The sequence below is a fragment of the Anopheles coustani genome, chromosome 2 (genome assembly GCF_943734705.1).
Source record: "Anopheles coustani chromosome 2, idAnoCousDA_361_x.2, whole genome shotgun sequence".
Taxonomy (NCBI): Eukaryota; Metazoa; Arthropoda; class Insecta; order Diptera; family Culicidae; genus Anopheles; species Anopheles coustani.
The window spans coordinates 58001160-58024127 of record NC_071289.1 but is presented as its reverse complement, the minus strand read 5'-3'; the positions used below and the strand labels follow the sequence as shown (position 1 = coordinate 58024127).

The following is a 22968-nucleotide window of genomic DNA, read 5'->3' as shown; positions in this document are numbered from 1 at the left end:
GGTGTTGCCAATCGGGTGTCAATCTGGGCACTTGATCCCCATTTATTGATTTTTCTTAATCCCATTTGTATTTGTCTATTTTTTGTAATCCAATTGCAGCAACGAGCGAAGGTAGCATTCCTATGTCGGAAGGTGAAGAACTGCAAGTGATAGAAGTAGACCAGGGAGATGGCTGGACCCGAGTCCGGCGGTTTAGCTCCAAGGGTTGGGAGGAAGGATTTGTACCGACTAGCTACATTGAGTGTACGCTGTATGCGTAGGTAAGAACAATTGTGGAAAAAATTATATTTACGATGAGACGATATAGTTTAATGTTTTGGTTTTCCCCTCTTCTCCGGCAGTGTTGATCACCCGAATATCCTTAATCCTTCCAACAACTGGACAGAGGAATCGCCAATAAATCCCGACTCCAGGGCGATGGCTCCAGTAAATGTAAATAGTTACATGTAGTTATACTCTGCACAAGAGGAGAAGCGCAGCCGCCAGGCGTAGAACATACACATTATGCTTTAGTCGACAAACTTTAGTGGCAATACTGACTGCTGATCGGGATTGGTGAACCCTGCCTGGAAAGAGAGGACCATCGGTGAAATGCAATATTAAAACTATTTTGTGTGCAACACGTGCAACGCAAATTACTCACTCCCAAAAATAATTGTGTGGCACCACAATGGAACTGTAGGAACGAAACCCCACTCACACTTCTCCTGTATCCCACCACTTCATCCCGATACTACTGTGCCCATTGTGACAACAAAAGTAGCGCTTCAAATGGAAAGATTTTTTTTTACCGACAGCTCTCATCTTTTCTGGGCAGGACGTCAAGTTTTGCACTCTCACAACATTTAGGAAATTACTTTTATTCCTGTCTATCATGATCATCCCACATGATAAAAAAGCATGCTTGCAAAAACGCGTCCTCGAATGACGACAGGCAATGTTTATATTTTAGAGCGTTTTCGCTAGCTTTCATTCTTTCGTGCTGTAGGTAGTCTTTGTTTTTAAAGAAAAGAAAAAAAGAATGGTATTAACGAATATATCATTGCGCTTTGTTTGCTAGCGACGCGTTATAGGAAACATAGCACCGCAACCATATTGAAGAACAGATGTGCGCATGATATTGCCATTAACTTAGGTAAATGCATTCTATCGCTCGAATGTAGAGGGTAACCGGTAGAGATTGACAATTGTTTACAAAATAAGTACCGAGCGAACCGAGATGAGCTTTTTACAATAATTTTTGTCTTTCCCTCGCCTGCTATACTGTTTGTCTTATAGCGTGTCTTTTTTACCTTTTTTTATTATTTCCTTCGTTCGGTTGTGCTCCTGAATTCTACACGAGAAATATGGAGTTTAAAGCTAATATCAAATCTAATATATCGTAATGATCATCATCATCATTATTAATCAGCCCTGCAACTGCGAGTACTGTGAGTAAAAGTGAAGCAGGAAAGGTAGCATAAAATTTAGGATAAGGCTGCGATTGAAATGTAAAAGATTAAGTAAAACGCGCAAACGATTCGATTTTTTTTGTCGATAGTGAACAGAGGATGGAAAGCATACGAACTGTGTTAATATGCTAGATGTAGGGGGAGTGCCCTTGTGTTTTGTACGGGCACAATTAATCGTCAAATTTATCCGTCTTTCCGTTTCAAATTTACCTAAAGTGTATTGCGTCAGGGTGAGCCGGCATTGAAACACAAGTAATCAAAGTACCAGAATCAAAAGAAATAAAACAAAAACAACAACCACAATTCCTTTCTTCATGCCTTCTCTCTCCTCTCGGGTGTGTGCGTACAGGCAAGGTATGAAATAGCGAACGATCAATAATATATATGTTTAAATAATGAAACTTAATATTATTCAAAAACCAAACCAACATTTAACAACCATTTAACAAAATAATAAAACATTAAACAATCAACCAACCAACTTTCCATTACATTTATGAACCGAAAAAGTTAAAGCAGTCTTAATATCAACAGAACAACCAGCCGTTACGGAGTCTTTAATCTTTACAAAGCTCTTGCTATAGTAGTATGAAAAACAATGAACTGAAATATAAACGAACTAAAGCGACAGTAGCCCTTGGATAGTGAGAGCAGAGAAATTCAATATATACCTGAATATACTAAAGTTCCAGTCAAGCAAAAGCGTGCAGGCATATGTAAAAAATAAAGAAAAAACTATTTTACCCGTCGTTATGGACAACTCATTCGAAAAAACTTCGTTCGAGTAGGAAACTTTGTAACAGCAACATTCTGTGCGACCCTTTTACATTGCTAACAACACACGCTACAATGAAAAAAAAAAACCTTTCATTTTCTTCTAGTATGAAAAGCTCATTTAAATATCTAAAACTATATATTTATATAAAATGGCATCCATATTTATGAGCTCAATTGCCTACAGAATAAAGTAGCCTAGAGAGAGGAATCGAAACAAACAGTTTCGTACAGCAGTGTGTCAAAATTACAAATTCAAGTTGAAATTGGTATTCAAATTCAAAACGATGCACTATGCTAAGTGATCGTGTTCAATCGTTGGAAGTGATCCTTAATGTGCATGGTACGGTTGATTGTTCAGTAGAGAACAAACGATAAAACGATTCTATTTAGCTAAGTTACCACGCCTGCGAATACAAAAAAAAAAAAAAACACGCTCCACAGGAAAAATGTTGGACTCCAGAGAACTGATTGAAAGATAAGATCATGCCGGAAAGTGGAAGAGGTACCTAGCTAAAAAGTATATAACAAATTCGAGGGTTTAAGTTTAAGCTGTACATTGGTGGACAAAATTTAACATTTACATAGCGCGGAGCCGGACAAAAATTGGAGCAAGGATTTGCAAGGAGATTGTATGTGAATTAGTAAAGAAAAGCGCTAACATTTAAACAAACCGGTATTCAATACACTACGCAAGTTCGCATACCTATAACGCTGTTTTATTGTACGTTATGTTACGTGTAATGCTTTTCTTTTCGATTATCAGTCTAAAAGCTACAAACTACTTCCTTTCGATTAGAGTTTCAATCTTATAAATTTAATTTCAACAACGTAAGATCAAATCAAATTAATTAAGTCAAGTGTATTAAATTTCAAATATTTATAAGGGTAGCGAAAATGCTTTCTTTGTCTCTTCCGTTCTCTGTTTCGAAAGTTTCCTCTTAAGTGCAGAAGTTCTAGTGCCGCCTCTGGTGCTTTCGATTTGCAATTCTACAACCTTGTCTTTCATCATGAACATCATACTAACCAGTAGGCTAGCTTTCGTATCCACTAGCAACAATCGCTGTTCATCGCTACGGGGCGCCGTCTGGTCTATAGTGGCCAGTGTATTCCAGAGCATCCGTTTCGATCCATCGGTGATCGTCTGGACGGATCCGTGTACCGCCCGCACCCAGTCATATATTGCACCGACATTATTCGATTGCTGCTCTTGCGAACGAGCTATTTCCAGCATGACCTTCTGCAACGCAGACTCCGCCAACGAGCGTTTCGAAAGCAGCACCGATGCATTCCGACGAGCAATTGGAGAAGCTTGTTTGGTTGAGAGCACCTTGATGAGCGTATCCGGTTTGAAAATGGTCAACAGCGAATGAATCAACACATCGTCGCCTGTCACGATGAAACGGTCCTTAAGGATGCCCAGCTGCTGATGGAAGATAAACTTGGTGCGAAACTCGTGCGGTTGCATCTGGATCCACTGGATTCGTTGTACCGTGGGCGGCAGGCGGCCAAATATGTTTGCGATCGCCTCATTCACACGAGCAGTAGTTGAGGCGGTGGAAAGAATCGCTTTTATCTTTTTCTCCGGGTCGGGGAAACTCTTTTCAAATGTAACGGTTTTTGAAAATCGCTGGAAATAGGTAATGTACATAAAGGTAGAGGTTTCTACTTTTGCACAACGCATGTAACGTTGTAACTCACCGAAAGGCCATCTATGAAGTGCTTAACTAGAAAGTTAGGAAGATTCCAACGTTTGTGATAGACGATATTGAGCGATGCGATAAGATTGTATACATAATCTAGCTCCATGCTTGCGTTACTGGTTACACCGTCGAGAAGGTCAAGGTGGCGTACGATAAATACGAAACATACGAATTGGAATGTCAGCTCTGTCCTTGGAAGATTTAGACAAAGAAATTTTGCCTTCACCAGCTCCACAAAGTTAACACCATCAACGATAGTTTTGACCGCCTTTAAAAGTACATGAAAATCGGATGTACGTTTCGTCGGTTCATACCGGAACAAACTATGGGCAAGTATGATCGTAAGAATAGTTTTAAGTTTGCAAAGTAGATGCTCTACTCTCAGGTGCTTCGGGACAGCCAGCAAGCGTACCAGTCGCCGCATACCGCCCCCGGCTGCATCCGCTACTTTCCGGACAATTTCCAGCTTAAGATGAATGCAGATATCGCGCTTAAGCAGATCGAAGAGCACGTACAGCAACGTCTCGTAGCATCGTATATCGGTCCATTCAGATACCAAGCGGGTAAAGATTTTATCATACGTAGATCGCAGTAACACCTGCACGGGATGAACTTCGTTGGATGGAGGGGTGCAGAAGGTGTCGAGAATATGACGTGCTAAAGCTATTAATTCCGTAATCGCAGCAAAGTCGTCCTGCAGATGACCCGCAAAAGCAAACGCACTTCTTACGAGGGATCCGAGTTCAAATTGACTGTACAGCTTTGCCGAATGCCTGCCCCATTGCAGGGTAGTACGTAATGCTTCGAGGATAATGGTTCTTTCATTTACCCGACTGACCGGTAATCGACACATCAGTACCAAGATACACTTTATCAAAGAAACTGGAAAGCTTTCGTGTGAAATGTTTTCACTTTGCAGAGCCATCTTCGATATACTGAGAACAAATAAAATATGTTTCTTAATTAATACGACTTTAACCCAGAGTTTACAGTTTATTACCTGGTGAAATGAGCAGCAATCTTACTACAGTTCGATTCGTGAAGCATGCCCGAAACGTACGATAGCAGTTTGCGGTACGATTGAATAACTTCAGTCTCCGCCACTCGGCGAGACAAAAGCAGCGATATGATCTCCATCGCTAAAAGTATAGAGTCTAGTTCGGGTTCAAAGCACTGGTTCAGATAGTTGCACGTAACACGGACATCTCCTTCTGAAAACACATTGCGCTGATGTACCAGTCGAAGGATTTGCCGCATCAACTGTCGCTTTTTTTCTTTGGTGAGCGAAATACTATAACTATTACTAATATTCGCTTTGATTTGAGCCTTCTTACTATTCTTTGAAGCTTTTGTATTCATTGCCTGGCATTCAACGAGGAACGAATTAAATAAAGTACCCGAATTGTCTTTTGCTCCTTGCGGCGGCGGTTAGTGAAATGGAAGTGCCTACTACAATACAGAAATGATTATGCCGACTGGCTTACCGTGGGACTATCTTCTTTTAAAGACCAAAGAGGTCTGCAATAAACCGAATAATATCCTGTTTAGACTTATAATCCGGGAGAAGTAACAGAAGAAAGTAAATCAACTGTTAGCCTGCAATTCAATTACAACTGTGACGACCGAAATTAAAAAGGTCCTCGTTTGAACACAGATGGCAGCATAAGCGTTGTAACGGCCTCTACCTCGTGGTGGCATTTTCCGAAATCAAAAGTTTGATAGCTGCAGCAAAAGTTTGAACATGTCAACGCTGTTTTTCGGTAGAGGTTTGTGAGTGATGGGCAAATGGAATCACTACGCGGAACGCAATTATTTCGATTCCGTATCTCAGTTTGGGATTTCTTCAACCCTACTCCCTACACATCAAACCTTACGATTAATTCTACCATTTGAGGAATTAATTCATTGGTTCGCCTTAGAAAATCCAAATTTTTATAATCTTTTTGCAGAATGCTGCGTGTGCCTTTTTTACCAAGTTTGTTCTTCACTGATTGTCAATCAAAACAATGCGAAATGTTCGGAACGAACCCACCTGGCATTTTCTATTCATCTTGGGTATAGGTCCTAAGCTGCATGTTCGGAACTTAGTCGTAACATTACATTCGCGAACGCCAAACGACGCGGATCGTTTGGCAGAGAGTTATTTGTACATTTATGTTTTGCTACGTTAACGTAAGTTTGTTTGCGCAAAGATTTACCATTGATTACGGGAAATCGATTCCGCTCGCTTTTTCCGCAGTGTCGTAGGCAAGTGTTCGTTCTAAAAAGGGTATTAAGATGCCGTTTCGTGAATCATAGTCCTACGGGGCCTCATCATCACAGTTGTACCCGCGACTGTCAGCTTGACAGCAGAATCCGCAGTTAAAAAAAACAGCAAAGTTTCCCTTGTTCGATGTTGTGTGTTTTGCTTCCTGTTTGCTGTGCGTGGAAAGCAAATCAGGAAGGTGCAATAAAACGTCGCAAAATAGTGCAATTTGTTTAAACACGGTTATAACCTTTCCGCAGTAGAGGCTGGCGTCACGAACCTTTGGACGGTGCTTGTTTGTGTGTGTACATAGTATCAAGAAATTTCCACAGCGAAACTAAACGTGCGTCGAAGAAATCGAAGAAGTTGTCTTCATCTTCATCTCAGGTGCTGCGGAAAACTTTCCACACACAACACGCCAAGGCAGACGAAGAGTGGGCGAGTAGTGCGAGGTTGGGCCACAGCAGCGTGTGAGCAGTAATCGGCTGTGGGAAAATATTTCGCAGCAGCAAAAAGTGAAGGTGATTCAAGGAGCAGCGCACCGAGTGTTGCTGGTAGCACAACGTACCGTTCAGATTGCAGAAGGAAACAAAGCCACAATCGGTTCCGTGGAGGTCTGCAATCATCCATCTACCACACACAATACCTGCCCTTCGAACATAACGCTTGCGAAGTCAGAGGAAAAGCTGGCGCGATGGCTGACCAGGAGTCGGATATGGAGTATTCATCCGATAATGATTACGAGTTCGAGGATTACTACAACTCAGGTACGACACAGTACACTGTCCGATGAGATTAAATGTTTCAGTCACAACAACGTTTCTTTCCTCCGTCGCCAATAGAACAAAATCGCCCCAATGTTCAATCAGTCGACCTGCTTCGAGATCACCGAACGGCACTTTGCTTGCAGTTCCGGTCGGTTTGGTTGACGCGATTGAACGGTAGAGCACACGAAGGAAAACGTTCCGTCCGTCCCCTCTGATTTCTTTCCCTAAGCTCGTTCAGTGACCTCCGGTGGGATGAGTCTTACCAACAGAGGGAATGATTCTGATTCCCTCACCTTTTTATCACGATTTCGTAACCCTAAAAACTACATGCCTCGGATAGGTTTCCTTCTCCCTTGTCGAGGGAGATATGGATTTTATTCATGTGAGCAAATTCCCCACACTGAATGACTTACGTTTAAATTGTTTCACTTCCCTGTCGATCCCGCACATGTAGAAAAACAAGGCGGGAGCGTACCGTGCGCGCGATCGTTACGGTTGTTAGCCGCATCCATATATCCGTACGCCCCACCAAAAAGCCTTTCGTGAACCAGACGGTGGCTTGGAAGCATAAGAGATGGGTTACGTGCCTCAACATTGCTCTTACCGGCAATCTACTATGTTTTTTTCTGGTCAGGTGTGCATGGAGGAGATTTTACTGGGTTGCTTTGTGTGGTCCCTCGCTCTCCGCGTGCTCATCGGAGTGTGTAGCATCATCCGCTGGAAATGGGTCCTTCGTTGGGCTTCGCTTTTCATGCAGCACTGCCCCCGCGGAGGTCAATGGCATAGAGTTTCGTTCACCACATGCCCGCTTTTATGTGCTACCCTGCCGCGAGGTCCAAAAAGGCGCGCCGATTTTTGTTGCCAAGGCGAAAAGGGAGTATGGTGGTAATGGGTGAATGCCACAAAAAAGGTTATCGAAAATGTCGTGCGCGGTTTACTCACGCAATCTTTTCTGCTTTATTGCACGGGTTTTAATAGTGCCCTTTTATTTGGTTACGTTGGTTGATAATATTTCCACATTGTGGACATGTTAGAAAACTAATGATATCAACATTAACTATGATTCATGGATGGAAGGCTGTTGATGGTAGTGCCGTGCAAAACCCACTAAAACTTGCCTCCGAATACACAGCCCACACTTTGTGTGGACGATGCTTCAAGGTCAGTAGACCCGTCGCATCAGCAACACGATGGCCAAGGTCTCACGAAACTAAGCGATCTGGGCAGGAAAACTTGTTAGTAACATATTTTGAGCGGTTTCTAGTTACGTTTGCTTCCATCCGGAGTGGTAAGAACTTGTTACCAACTATCGGACCCGTGCCAAGATATGATGTTTTTAAATTAATGCTGTTAAATAAATCCTCTCAGAGTCAAAGTAGCGGTGGTTAGCCTTACAACTGTCAGCTCGCGGTACCGAACTAATTTACAAAAAAAAAAAAAACATTAGTCTATCGCACTCTCACACCGGTTGCCCGTGAAATTTTTCTGTACAAGGACGAGAGTTTAGTTCAACTATCAATGTTATTAGTATACGTCATTAACGTTTACACTTCCCCTGTATAGTTCAATTTTCCACACCGATCGGGTAACGTTGTTTTTCAGTTCATTTGCCCAACAGTTGTGCCATAAACATGGGCTCGGTCATGTTTGAACGGTACGTTATGTTTTTTGCAATTGAATGATGCTCCAATAAGTTAAATACTGTTTTTATTACATGTAGAAAATTGCAGTAATTCAAATTAAGGTATTACTCAAATAAAATAACTACAAATTACGTGCACTATGAAGCACAAAAAAGTAAACTTCTTCAAAGTCATTTGGCTCATTTTCCACTTCAATCCCACGCCCAGTCCCACAATAAATAAAGGGTTTGGTGACACCTGCCATAAACCCGTTTCACTTTCTTCGCGCACCGTAACGTATCTCCACATCATTGGTCACTGACTCATTCGGATTGAAGTTTGGTTTGCATTGGCCGTGTAGTAATGAATCATCATTTCGTCTGTCTCTCTTTTTCGTTCATTAATAGAAAAAAAAACAATACCATCTTACCGCACCAAATCTTATCACCTCAGATAAGTTGATGTTTTTTAGTCAGTCCTTCCGATGAATGGGTCGTTTTGATCACGAACACACATTTCACTATCATACAACATACCTAATAAATGCGTTGTATTAATTTCTTCGAAAAGAATATGCCTCAGTGAGCTTCGCAAAAATGCGTTTCCATGCCATCACATCATTGGCGTGAGGATGGAAATTGCATTAGCAACGGGTAGCAGAGTGGGCTGAATATGCTTCTAAATATAAACTACCACCCCGTCCAATGTCGTCAATATTGTGCCAGGTCAGAGGTTTGCAAACTTTTCTAGTTTGAGGACTGGATTAAATTTACCATTTAAGCAACAGTTTAAAATTTAGTAAATTTATTTTTTCCACTTTCCATAGTAAATTAGTAGGGATGTTTATACACTATATTATTTAAAGTTATTTAATGTGACCCTAATTTTTGTCATCATTTTTCGTTTAAAGAGCTTTTAAAAAAAATTGTTCAGTTGCAATCAATGGAGTATTGTTTTGACTTTTTTTAATTTTTTTCACATTTCGTTAAAATAGTTTACAAACTTTCGTGCCTCGTTATTGCTACTTAACGGACCAATAAATAGGTCAACTAAAATGTTTGTGCTGGATTTACCCATAAATACTCACTACGAAACTATGAATATTAAATAATGGGAAAGTACTACCAAAAAATTACAATTAAACTTGTTTTCTTCGAAAAGTTTCCGTTATTTAACCTGTAGATTTTAAGCACAATTGTCAAAATTGTCATTTGAAGCCAAAGATTTTTATAGCCATGAGTATCAGTAATGTTTTCAATAAAAAAAAAAGTTCAGTGAGGCAAAATGTGTAAAATAGTATGTTAGTTCACGTGTTTCATGTAAACATCATACAGGCAACAGTGCGCGAATGGGGAAGGGTTTTATCGTTTCCTTTCCTGCACCGATTCCCCACGTGGTGTCGAGCACCCTTTCTCGGTGTGGGGGGGAGGTGGAATGTTTGTCTCTCCGTCGTCGCCTACGAACGCCGCGTCGGTTCCGCGGGCCTTGGCAGGGTCGGTCATGAAATCGTTGAACTGCGGGAGGTCACCAGACAGCTAGACGGCGGTGGCAACCCAGAGCGGCTGATAGAGAAGATGCATGGTGTTGCCATCGATGCCCCACGGTACAGATGATCGTTCGACATCCTATTTACAACGATCGTTTTCTTGATCGACGTGATTTCAAAACTGAAAAGGAAAGCGATTGATAAAATTCAAGATCAGTAAGAAATCAAATTTTACCTTTTCAATGTTGTCATTGTTGTTTAAACACATAAACTTAGCAAGATTTTAGACATTTCGTTCATACGAAATTAAGCTACAGATTTTATCTATTGCTATTTATCGGTAATATGGCAAAGAGAAATTTTATTGGTTCATTTGAAAAGATGGATATGACAATGTGAGTTTTTTTATTGTGTCAAGGTGGGAAAAGATTGTGATAGAAAGTTGCGTTTTGTAACATGGCCGTGATATTTATTTTTTTCGAGTTTTCACAATTCTCCTCTTTTACCATTTGTGTGAAATATGACACTTGAGGCTGTGTTGCTGGTTTATTTTTTCCATATTTGATCTACACGTCCATAGTCGATGTGATCTACAATGAAAATTATCAAACAGAAAATAACTCTTGTTGGCAAACCATCTTTTTGTTATGCGGATCATTCACTTATACCACTTGTTATGCAATAAAGCTTTAGTTTAAACCAAGGTCCTTTAGAGATTATTTTATGTTTAATCAGAAAAAAATAATCCGTTCGATCACCTTCCTAGGTCATTGTTGGTTTCAGGAAATGTTTCTTTTTCCCAAAGACTTATGGGATCTACCGAACGTATTTGTGCGCTGTCTGTGTGGTAATCAAATGCTGTCCTCCTACATGGATGCAAATTTTCCAATAATTTGCGGTCGCACCAAATTGCGGCCGAGATGAGATGAAACGATATCTCATTTCAAATCACCACCCCTGCCCGTTACTTTGCTTACTGTTTAACCGCAACTGCCCTCAAAATGGCTTCATTCCACCTGCGCCAAAGCCGATGGATCAACGCCGTTCCCTGGGCCATTCCCACGTGGTAGAGGTTTTTCCTCATCTGTTGGACGTTTCTCGGAAATTGGTGACGCTCACGGATAAATAGAAAGGAATAATTTCTTACGAATTTCTCACAGATTGGAATTTGCCCTGCACAGCATCTGACCAGGGATTTCCTTACTGGTAAATTTTATTCCCCTGCTCAGTGTTTCTCATTTCTCTCGAAGTGAAAAACTGGATAATCTCAAATATGTTGGCTACATAAAATAGATTTTTTTTAGATAAATATAAGACTGTAACGGCTCGCTGTTATGGAATTTTTTTATCTTTCGTTTATTTGAAAAAGAAAATAGTATATTTCTTTTTTAGAAATTGCTAATAGGATATATCTGATCGGAAATATGAGTGTGTGTAAATATTGTATTCGGTGTGTTGTTAAAAACAAAACCCTTGGAAAACAGCCACCTCATTATCTCATCTTTTATAAACTTTCGCAAACATTAAATTGGAGGATTAAGTTCTTACAATACGCTTCACTGGGCAAATCCTCAAAACGTTTGGAAGTATGTTAGTCTTGATAACCTTTTGCGCGTCACGTGTAGCGAAACCGTACATGTTTGTAACGTTGTTTAGCGTTGCATAATATTGGTATAGGCCTAGCGCATCTATAGGAAAGAAAATAAGGAACGAAAAGTACACCTGAAGCCATACAAACTACCCCCGTTTGCCAAGGACCATAAGCGTTTGTAATACGTCAGGAAGGTCAGAAACACGCAGGACAACGGTCAGTGCAATCTCATTATTTATGAAGCCTCTGCCGCCAATGACGCCAACGTCTAGAAGAAGTCGGATGGTGGAACCAGTCTGGGGTAGCAAGTTCGCGATAAATTTAGCACATACAACGACGGCCAGCGACATGACTCGTGCGAAAGCAGAACTACTGAAGCTAAACGAGTAGTGTATGCTCTTTCAAAGCCCCTTTCTATTTAGTACCCCCATAACCCCCCTTCAGTTGCCTAGGCCGCCACGTGCCATCGAAAGATGATGACATTTGCTACAAGGCCAAGGGAACCTCCGAACAACGGACAGCGCGCGAACCGTACTGACCGGAAACAATGTCCACCGACGCTTGATGTCCTTATGTAAATCGTACATCTATTCCGTGATGATGGCTTAGAGGAGGCATCAAGAAGGGAGGGAGGGTTTGTGGATAAGCCTTTTTCCATTCCTTTGGCGTTTGCAAGGGAACGTAACTCAGGAAAGAAAAAGTGTCTACCAGTTTATTACGACAGCAGCGCTACCGCAGGATCATAAGACATTTTACTGCTGTTTCCGTCTTTGCTGCCAAGGGACAAAAATAAACACACTTTATTATTGGTTCGGAAGCAGTTTTCCCATCTAGCCCAGCGTTTTTTTGCGTGCGATAAAAGGATACATTCATTTCCAGCTTGTGCGGGGTTTCATAATTTAATCATTCAGCGGAATTTCTATTCTATTCTATTATGCCATTTTCATTCTGTAAAACGGTTTCTTTGGAATCATTGTGCTTACAAATGGGCCATGTTTCGTCTTTATTTAGGAGCATTTCTTAATCATAAGGGTTTCAAGTTCTTGATCAGAGGAAAATGAAAGCGTTATGAAAGGCCCGTAGTTTCAACCAGCATTACTCTTCTCGTATAATTGACTCCTAATACCTCGCTGTCGAGGCTTAGAGGTTAAGGTTTACATAACTCCAATCATCGTTGTTGGAATGAACTACTTTATCACGCTTTTTACATTGTATTCTTGTGGAGCCCAGAGTGGTGAACAAGAGTAAAACAAAACAGATGCAAATGAAACTAAACAAGTGCATGGCAGAGTTTTCGTTCTCGTTCTCTATAGTCTCACGATTTGTAGCTACTTACTCTGATTACGTCGAATAATAATTTAAGCCTTCCATGTATTGTTTACTTCAACGTAACTCGTTACAGTCCCCATTATCTACTGATACGGTCGTTCCAGGTATTTTGCTCGTCATGTTTAACACTAGAATCTAAATAGGGGATCATTTTAACACCAACGCTGTTTTCGATTTTAATATTTTGAAAATGGCTAAATATTTTTACAAAAAAGGCTTTTCTTAAAATCCTAAGCTATATATAAAACAAAAAGTTCAGATTTTTCTATTCGAACAGTTCCGAGAACCAACTTGATTATCCTAGATATGTAAACATACTAAAAAGTAACATTTGACGGATTTGAAAAATCTTCAAAAATATGAGTTATAACGTTTTAAAAATAGGGGTAAAAATGACCCCTAAAAAGCATTCGGGCAAGATTACAAAGAAATGTATTCTAAATGGTTGCGTTATACACGGAGACAATATTTATTGAAATACACTTCCCACGATAAACAATTTGTTGCAACTGTACAAATATTTCCTCGAAGACTCCTTGATTCCCAACTTGCAATACCGCATTTCCCTAAGCTCATATACAGCCCTATTGTAATTTACCTTTTCGAAGCACTTCTTAAAAACCGATGGAAAACGCTTCTGTGTTTTAATTTGTCCTTTTTCGTTGATCCTTTAAACATTTTACTGAATCCTGTGCCCCCTTTGCTGAGTATAATCGAGAGTCTAGTGTATTCCATAGTGGTGCTTATTGGTAATCAATCGTTTGAAAGGCATTGCCTGCCCGCTCAACAATCCCTCAACTCAAGTAACTCCCTTCCGATGGCCTAGATGTGTGGGATGATTGTAGATCGATCGGTAGCTGCTGATGTATTTACTCCTTGGCCCGTTTTAAGGTTGCAGATTTCCGTCCACGACACTGTGTGCGCACATATAAACAAAATGTTGAATTCATAAAACGAAGGTCTCCGAATCCTCATTCGCAACTCGACGGTATGGTGTTTTCTACCCCGTCGTAATGGTAAATCTAAACAACCTTGTCAGCTCGGACACTCGGAAGGCTCGCCGGACATGGATTGGGCAACAGCCAATGCCCGTTAGACGTCTAAGGTGAAAAGAAGAAGTAGAAAAAAAACAGATCACCAAATGTCAATGGCAGCGAGATCACACGGGGAGGTACAAACCATCCGGATCTCGCCGGTGTGCCTATGCCTCGCCGCCAATCGATTTGACATTCGACCGTCCGGTGGCCGGTGCTATTACAAGGAGAGAATTCGAAAAAAGAAGTAATAGTAAACAGGTTCAAAGATTCCGCAATAGGGGACGAACCGGATCGAAACCGTAGTGGAGCGTCATTAAAAAAGTAACATTCAAAAGAGAGACAGAGAGGGAAGCACTCTTTGACAAAGCTGGTGGAAAGAAACGTTTTTAAAAATTCATCTCAAATATGCGTGTATGTGTGTGTGTAGGTCCATGTGATCAATTAGCTGATTATGTTATTCTCTTCCATTTCACGCATCCATCGGGTGATGTTTTTTTTTGCCTCAGGTGAAGATTGCGACATCGAACAGATCGATCCGAAGCGTACCGATCCGGAGTACTTCGTGTACGAGTGTCTCGACGTCGAGGAGGTGGAAAAGCTGCTAAACGAGTCGGTCGAAAAGCTGAGCACGCAGCTGCAGATTACGCCATCGCTGGCCAAGGTGTTGCTGCACGCGAACGGCTGGAACACGGCCGAGGTGATCGAGCGGTACCGGAACAACGCGTCCTTTCTGCTGGTCAGTGCACGCATCAAACCGCCAGCAGTGCCGGTAGTAGTGGCAACGGCAGCTGCCGTACCGGCCGTCACAGCGCCCCTCACTGCCGTCCCATCGACGTCCTCGGGTACCGGTGTAGTTGTCCCGTCTTGCTCCTCTATCCCGCCGGTGCAGACGGTGACATCCGGTGCGTCAACATCGTCTCATACGGGGCTTCCGACGACGGCGGGCAGCAGTAATAGCAGTAGTAGCAATAGTATTAACAATAGTAGTACCAGCAGTACCAGCAGCAGCAGCAACACCATCAGTAGCAATACGAGTAACAGTAGCAGTAAATCACTACATGCCGTTGGTCATCTGCTAACAACGACGAATAGCACTGGTAGCATCTCGCCAACTAGTATCTCCGCTACCACTACCACCACCACCACTGCCGCTTCCATCGCTGGCAGTGGCTACCGGACGCAGCTGTGTCCGGTGTGCGTCACCGTACAATCCATCGATAAGTTCCACCGGCTGTCCTGTCAGCACGCGTTCTGTCGCGACTGCTGGGCGATGCACTTCGAGATTCAGATCGGGCAGGGCATTTCGACGCAGATCGAGTGCATGGAGCAGCGGTGTGACGTGCGCGTCCCGGAGGATCTGGTGCTGACGCTGCTCAACCGGCCGATGCTGCGCGACAAGTACCAGCAGTTTGCTTTCGCCGACTACGTCAAGTCCCATCCGGAGTTGCGCTTCTGTCCCGGTCCCAACTGTCAGGTGAGAAGGAAAAGATTTCGAAAATGAATTTGGGGGCAAAATATGGGTCCCATTGCAAATAATGCAAAAGTGGGTTCACTTTAATGTGCAACTGAAAAGAATGATTCCTCCGAATGAATGAAAAGAATTGCCTTTCCCAGTCGAAAATCATACTGCTGGGAGGATTGCTTTGATACGCACTTGTTTTCCGATGCGAAAAAGCGATCGTCGCCTACCTTAATGACTTCAACTTTAGAATTGTTTGAATGTTCTCAAATGTTCTGTTATCTCTGTTACGCGAAAGCATCTCTGTTTTTTATCGCATGTATGTAAAGAATTCCGTGACGCTATGTGTCTTGAAACATTGTATTGCAGACTAGTTTTATCTGTTATTGAATTTGCGTCAGTGGTTTGGTAATTTATTCATAGAAATAGAATCGCTCGTTTGGAAGCAGGGCAGCGTAGTATTACTCGTGTAGTCATTGACCGTCTTCCGTGGTGCAACGACCCTTCCCTTCCGGACTACCCAACTCGGTGCCTTCTACTTGGCATAAACACGGAACAGTTGGTCAGTTCCTGTTTTGGATTTCAATATGTCTGCTGAATCGGTTAACCGCGTCTTACATAATGTTCGCGTTAATTTGTTAAGATTGGTTAAGAGATTTAAAGACCAGATAAATTAATAAATTTGAAATTAATATAATTAATAGTAATGGTTAATTTGAAATAGTTATAAATCTAGATATCTTCATCGTTCGCAAATGACTGCAGTTTTCTGTAGTAAATATTCTTCTTCTTTGGCGTAACGACCGTCTTCGGTCATGGCAGTCCCAGTTAAGATATTCTAGACTTTTTTCAATTTGTGTACGAGGATAGTCAGCCCTCTCGCACAGGGGATGGTCCGGTCTCGGTTGGGATTCGAAACCGTGCCGTAGAGGAAGGGTCTTGGCGCTTTTGATACGATTTTCTGACCATCCTAACCGCTCAGCTGTGGGATACCTCCGGCAGTAAATATCAAATATATTTAACATCAGTCATATGACAATACAATATTTCCCAAAGGTAGTCCTATTAGAGTATCCATTCAAGTTCCGTTATTGATACTTTTAAAAAAATGAAATATTATTTTTGCTCTACAAATTGTTAAAAGAGAAAAAATCACACACGATCACTCTTGTACCCCCTAACTTGTATGCTACAAAAAACACTCCTTTCATCGTTTCTTTTCTTCACCTTTCCAACGCACTACAGATCATCATCCGGAGCCAGGATATCTGTCCAAAAAAGGCGTTATGTCGGGTGTGCAAGACCGCATTTTGCTTCCGCTGTGGGACGGACTACCACGCCCCAACCGACTGCCAGATCATCCGCAAGTGGCTGACGAAGTGCGCCGACGACAGCGAAACGGCCAACTACATCAGCGCCCACACGAAGGACTGCCCAAAGTGTCACATCTGCATCGAGAAGAACGGTGGCTGCAACCATATGCAATGCTTTAACTGCAAGCACGACTTCTGCTGGATGTGTCTCGGCGACTGGAAGGCGCATGGCTCGGAGTACTATGAATGTTCCCGCTACAAGGAAAACCCCAACATTGCCCATGAGTCCGTGCACGCGCAGGTAGGGCTTCAGGTGCACACAAACCCAACAAACACTCCTCCCGCGGTCGTCCAACGGTTCTAACGAGATGGGTTTTGTTTTTGACGTTATTTTTCAGGCCCGCGAAGCGCTCAAAAAGTACCTTCACTACTACGAACGGTGGGAAAATCACTCCAAATCGCTGCAGCTCGAGCAGCAAACGCTCGATCGGATGAAGGCGCGCATCAACGAGAAGGTGATGAAGGGGCTTGGCACGTGGATCGACTGGCAGCATCTATTCGATGCGGCCGCCCTGTTAGCCAAGTGTCGCTACACTCTTCAGTATACCTATCCATACGCGTACTACATGGACTCCCGGAAGGAGCTGTTCGAGTATCAGCAGGTAAGCAGGATGCACCATTCAAGCACCTTAGTTTATCCGTCTCATCGTTAGCAACAACTAATACTCCTCCAATCCTTAGGCCCAGTTGGAAGCGGAAATTGAAAACCTCTCCTGGAAGGTTGAGCGAGCGGAAACGACCGATCGGGGTGAGCTGGAGAACCAGATGGACATCGCGGAGAAGCGACGCACGACGTTACTGAAAGATTTCTTCCCGGCCGACTCGTAGACAGTAAAACGGGGAAAGAACTTTCCACCCAGCAATATTTCCTCCGTGGCGTCGTGTCGTCGTCATCTTAGGAGTGGACGATGAAGATGGTATGCGTTGGAGAACCGAAAAGAAGCTACTACTAGATTAAATTTCATACAAAAGACACACGATCTTCAACACAAACAATCCCTTGTGAAACTATTAGTACATAGGTACACTCTATGTAGTTGCGTTAAGGATTAATTAGGAAATACTTAAGCGAATCGTGGTAGAGTGTGCGCTCGCCCGTGTTTGTTCCTCGAAAGTGCTAGAAAGAGAGAAACCAGGAACACAACGGGGAACCCGATAGCGAAACAACTGCAGCTTGCTTCATGGATGTGGACAAAGTAGGTTGGAAGAGCCGAAAATGGAACGGCATCTAAGGCTGCCAGTTAGTAGAGTGCCGTCGCGTAGAAATTGGTCCAGCTTACTGGAGAAACCGATGAAAGCACTACCACCACTCCCCGTCGCAACCAGTTTCATACTGTAGATAGAAGATCACGATGATGAAGGTATATATTGTAAACGATATATCGCAATCCACTATAGCGCATATGATAATTGCTGCTACCGATATGTTGCGATCTTAGGCGCTTGCATAGATAAACCCCAGGAACCCGATTGGTTTACGAACACTGACATTCTTCTGCAATAAGAAAAGAAATGCCGAATGCATCGTCGTCGGTCGCAATCTGCAACTCCTTGCGGATGGGCTTGCCGGTTGATAAAAGAGAAAAATGGTATTGTTCTTTATTTTTCAATATTGATGACACATGAAAGCAAAGAGAAAACAGCATACTACTTTGTCTTAACACTGACGGCTTCAAGGCGATTTTATTAAATTCGAAACTTTACACGATCGCTGTATTATTATTTAAAACTTTGAACTGACTTGTTGCGTCTATTTTTATTTGTTATTCCCACAGCGCACCGATGGTCTAGCGCAGGGGTCTCCAAACTACGGCCCGCGAGACCCTTTCCTCCTTGGGTAAATGTGGCCTAACGCTACGGTTATTCCACCCAATGCGGTCCGCGATAAAAAAAAGTTTGGAGACCTCTGGTCTAACGGAATCGGGCACGAAATGTCGGATCTTGGCAAACTACAAGGTCAAATGTTGAAAATTCTACTACTTGCTACAATTTTTATTTTTATTTTGGAAGATCACGGTCAACAATACATAAATGAAAATTTAAGACAATCCGAAATCTCTTTGTTCGCATAGATATCTCTTACCGTTTTTTAATAATTCAAGTTGAAAAAGTAAAAACCGGTTGCACTCATAAAAAGTTTAGACGTTAATCATTTAAATTACTTATTATCCTAAGTTGAAGTATTCTTTGACAAAGCAATAGATAAATGTGTTCTTTCCTTCGCATCCGGATGAAAAAAGGGCAAAACATGCTACAATTTGTAAGCGTTTCACTAGTAAGTAATCTTTCTTTTATTGATTGTTTTTTTTCGTACAAATCATCTCATAATTATATTTTAATAATAATCATAATAATAGTAGGAAGGCGCTCGCACATCTTTTTTCTCTCTCTTTCTCTTTCTGAAATGAATAAAGCAAAATATTTGATTTTTTTGTTCATTCTTTTTTCGAACAACTAAACAGAGTAAGTTTTACTGAAATCTAACCCCTTTCAGTTTGCCTCGCCCTTCACAAGTCAAACACGTGAGCTATCCATGTGTTTTAAACTCTGGTGTTTTTAATTTTTCTTAAAATTTCCCGGGGCGATGTTGAAGGGTTTTGCATTATTCTCACGTTCACGTACCACCTGCACGGAGGTAAAGGTTTTCCTTCCTTCCGTCGTCGAGTTGATTTCTGTGACCTAACTGTTTGTGCATTTTTTTTTTTTTTCGTTTAACTCTCGAGGCGCTTTGTTCTTTTCTCAACATTTCTGGGGAGGCAAAACAATTTCCCGTCGCGCACCGACCGGAAACAACTGGAATCTAGGGGTAAGCAATCATAAGTCACAAACTTAACCTAACTAACACGCGGATCAAAAGTCATGTCGGCACGCTACTCTCGATAAGCACACGTGCGAGTGCATGCCGTTTGTTGTAGGAGGTTTACATAACGCAAAGAACAATATATAAATCTATATAGAAACGAGGACATATGCTGCAACTTCCCAATGGACGCGCCCTTGTATCTTTCCGTGCGTTCCTGTGTGGCATTCATCCATTCGATCTTTCCAACAACCTTACATTCTCCAACCCGATCTGATACCGAATCCTGTCACCTATCTCGGCTTCTCGGTCCAATCCTCCGCCCATAGCAATTAACAAGATTTTCCGACTCATACTTAAACATCCCTTCGGTTACGGAAGGTGTGTCGTGCAAGGACTGAGTTACCAATATAAACTTTCTGCTCTTCTCATAACAAATTTGAAAACCAATATTAGTTCCTTGCTGTCCCTGTGCCAGTGTTAACCTGCAAACGAGAAACGAACCGTCCAAGAAGAACATACTCTGCCATCATTGAAATCAAAGTTAATCTAGGTGGATCGATCAAACAAAGATTTCCACACAAAGGTTCTTTTCTTATCACTCACATTCCGTGTACTCGAAGCACCCTTCCTAGGGCATACATTAACGGGGACACATAAATGTTAACACACAGTAGGCTGAAGGGTAGATAGATGTGTGTGTTTTTTTTGTTTTGTTTTGTCTAGTTTGCTCTATGATCCTTTTCTCCTGTTTTTTTTGTTCGATCTTTTTTGACTGGTTTGTTCTCTTCCCGCTCTAAATTGTTTCTACTTCATGCTACCCTTTTTTTAATCTGTATCGCTACGTGTCGATTCTGTTTTAAAAACTGTGTTTTCTTTTGTTACTTGTTGCACTTGAATGATATTTTACCATGTTTTCTTAGTTTTAGTTTTTCAAATCTTTTTTTTTCCCACTGTTTAGAACAGTATATTTTTTTATTAAATTGTCCCATTTGTTCTCACTTCTTTTCACCGATTTCCCATGCAGCAGCAATCAGACTATTATCTTGCCCTTTCTTTACATCACCCCTTTAGTATGACCCACTTTTTTTTTTCAAGTAGCTGTGTGCACGATGGCTAGAGCAAATTTTTTCCTTTTTAACCATCTTCATTGCCTGCTTCCAGCTGTTACGGTTCGCTACCTTATTGGAAAATCTCTTGGGAACTATCACTCTACTCTATGGATGTCGCATTTTTTATGTAGCGTTTCAGTTTGCATCTTACTACTTTAAGTCTACTTTTGATTTACGTTTAGTTTTTTTTTTGTTCTGCTCACGATGATTTTTTCCTTCGGTTTATACTTCTGGGAAACCAGGAATATAGTATAGTGGCTTACAACTAGTGTTGTGTGTGATTTTCTGTTTTGTCTATCCGTCTGCCTTGTCGAGTACACAGTGTCGTGTCCTCCCATTATTCAATGTTCATTTTACTTTGTTCCATTAAACTACCGTTCGATAGTCCTTGTCACTTATGGTTTGCGTATATTTCCTTTTTTTTATTTTACCTCCAGCCATATATTTATGGATTCATGTGTATGGGTTGTCTACAAGCCAATGTTTTCCTTTTGCGTAATAATGTGCCTTCTTTAGGACTTGTTTTTCAGGGGACGTTTCATTATGTTAGTTCAAAATTAAGCGCTGTTATCCATTTCACTACCAACCCCGTAGTACATTTCCGTTCTGTGTGTTTTTTGTTCTCTCCATTTTTTATTAATTCAATCTTATCTAGGCGCTCATGTTGGGTTCTAGTCATTTCAATGCTCATGTTGTGTTTTATTGCCATCTTATATGGTTGAATAATCGTACGATTCCTTTTTCTTTATCACCCATGTTTTTTTTTAATACCGTCCTAAGCACGCTCGTTAATCTCTAACTGACTCAATTAATGGCAAAAGGGATGTATTTGCGAGTGTACGGTATCTCTGTGCGTATGGATTTGAATGAGCAAAAACACGTTGGATTACTTTCGTAAGTAAGTGGCGTAACCAGCTGAAGTGATTTTTTATCCAGTGTCAACGAGCATGGGGGCACAAAAGCTCCACGGGCTCGGGAATAATGTCCCTTTAGTCCATATGACATAATAGCAAGGGGTTCAGTAGTTTAGCGCAAATGCAAACGTTTGCGCACGATCAAGCTATCACAGTCCGAATGCAACAAATAAAATAGCTAGGACACGTACGCCATATTTTTCTGCATCACATATACAACAACTCGGAAAAGCAGCTGGCTTAGGGAATGACTTCGACAGTGGCAGGTTAAGAGAAAATGGGACGATATGGATCGACGACGCACAATCACTTTGCAGAAGAAAGTGACCCTTTTGATAACGACCAGTGCCCGTTGTCCCTCTTGGAGGGAAAAGTGAGAACGGTCCACGAGAGCTGGCTGCATTGGAAGACATGCGAGGGGACTGAGCGAGTCATCATCATCATGTGGTAGGTAGTTCACATGTCAATGGTCAAAAGAAAAGCGACCTAATGCCAGAGCAAGCAACTCAACGATCTCAGGCATACAGAACCAAATAGATCGTGTGCTATGTTTCCGCCGAATTTGGCTTAAAGAATCCTACGCCGTTGTTGAGCTCTCGAGGATATTGATGCCAACACTGAGCTGAGTTTACCGAGTAACAACATAACGCTTACACCTAAGTACGACTACTCTCGTCCCTCGAATGGACACCAGTAATGTTTGCTTGACATATGACATCCTGCGCCCGTGGGCGTCGTTCTCCTGAGTTTTCATTATCCCTGTCCATTGGCTTACTGTAGATTCATCTGAGTTGTCTCCCTCCCTCTCTCTCGTGTCCTTCAAACAAGCTGAGGGGAAATTGCCATGTTTCGCGCCTGTTCGAGCCGTATACACCACAAATCATATCCGATCGGCCTGGTTCGATCTGGAGACTAGTATTAATGAGGAAGTTTAACAGTGATGGTTGCGAGAATTTTTATGGTCAATAGACCCATCGTTTTATGATTTTGCATATGCTGGTCACAAACTTTTCTTATGTCTGGTTATTTATACGACTTTAAGATCCCCTTCTTGTTGACTTTTGAGAGATTTCTTGCTTCGTAGGGCGTCGCTAACGGTGGCGCGTTATGTTACGTGACTTAAAAAAACTGAAATTCCAATGCTAACCTAATATCTGATTCTTTAACCATTTAATTTTTTTAAAATCCTACGCCGTCCTATGCAGTACCACGCCATAAAAAAAGTCCGGATCATAAGTTAAAAAAAAAACTTCATTGAAACCAATTTGGGAAAGCAATAGTACATTAAAAACCGTAATGTAATAA

General features: G+C 41.7%; 3 protein-coding genes across 11 annotated transcripts in view; 2 read left to right on the top strand and 1 right to left on the bottom strand.

The window, feature by feature from the left end:
* Window positions 1–2922, top strand: part of LOC131261926 (formin-binding protein 1-like) — a 65501-nt gene extending 62579 nt beyond the window's left edge. For all 7 annotated transcript variants that reach the window (XM_058263793.1, XM_058263792.1, XM_058263788.1 and 4 more), the window contains 2 exons: window positions 100–260; window positions 342–2922. In XM_058263793.1, coding sequence (XP_058119776.1) covers window positions 100–260 — 161 coding nt within the window. In that variant the 3' untranslated portion in view covers window positions 342–2922. The remainder of the gene's footprint in view (window positions 1–99; window positions 261–341) is intronic.
* A 140-nt stretch (window positions 2923–3062) lies between these two features.
* Window positions 3063–5287, bottom strand: LOC131264708 (uncharacterized). The gene is made up of 3 exons (XM_058266979.1): window positions 4929–5287; window positions 3927–4863; window positions 3063–3855 (listed from the first exon to the last, which is right to left on the bottom strand). Exons 1-3 carry the CDS (start codon window positions 5285–5287, stop codon window positions 3106–3108), a joined length of 2046 nt encoding a protein of 681 aa, XP_058122962.1. The 3' UTR covers window positions 3063–3105.
* A 758-nt stretch (window positions 5288–6045) lies between these two features.
* Window positions 6046–18415, top strand: LOC131266782 (potential E3 ubiquitin-protein ligase ariadne-2). 3 transcript variants are annotated; one of them, XM_058269427.1, is made up of 7 exons: window positions 6046–6100; window positions 6168–6940; window positions 14512–14866; window positions 15173–15479; window positions 16710–17078; window positions 17176–17439; window positions 17519–18415. In XM_058269427.1, the coding sequence occupies exons 2-7, from the start codon at window positions 6868–6870 to the stop codon at window positions 17663–17665; spliced, it is 1515 nt and encodes a 504-aa protein (XP_058125410.1). In that variant the 5' UTR covers window positions 6046–6100; window positions 6168–6867; the 3' UTR covers window positions 17666–18415. The 3 variants fall into 3 exon arrangements, with proteins under 3 accessions (XP_058125410.1, XP_058125409.1, XP_058125408.1); XM_058269426.1 differs by having other exon boundaries at window positions 14512–15479; XM_058269425.1 differs by having other exon boundaries at window positions 14512–15479; window positions 16710–17090.
* The last annotated feature ends 4553 nt before the right edge of the window (window positions 18416–22968 follow it).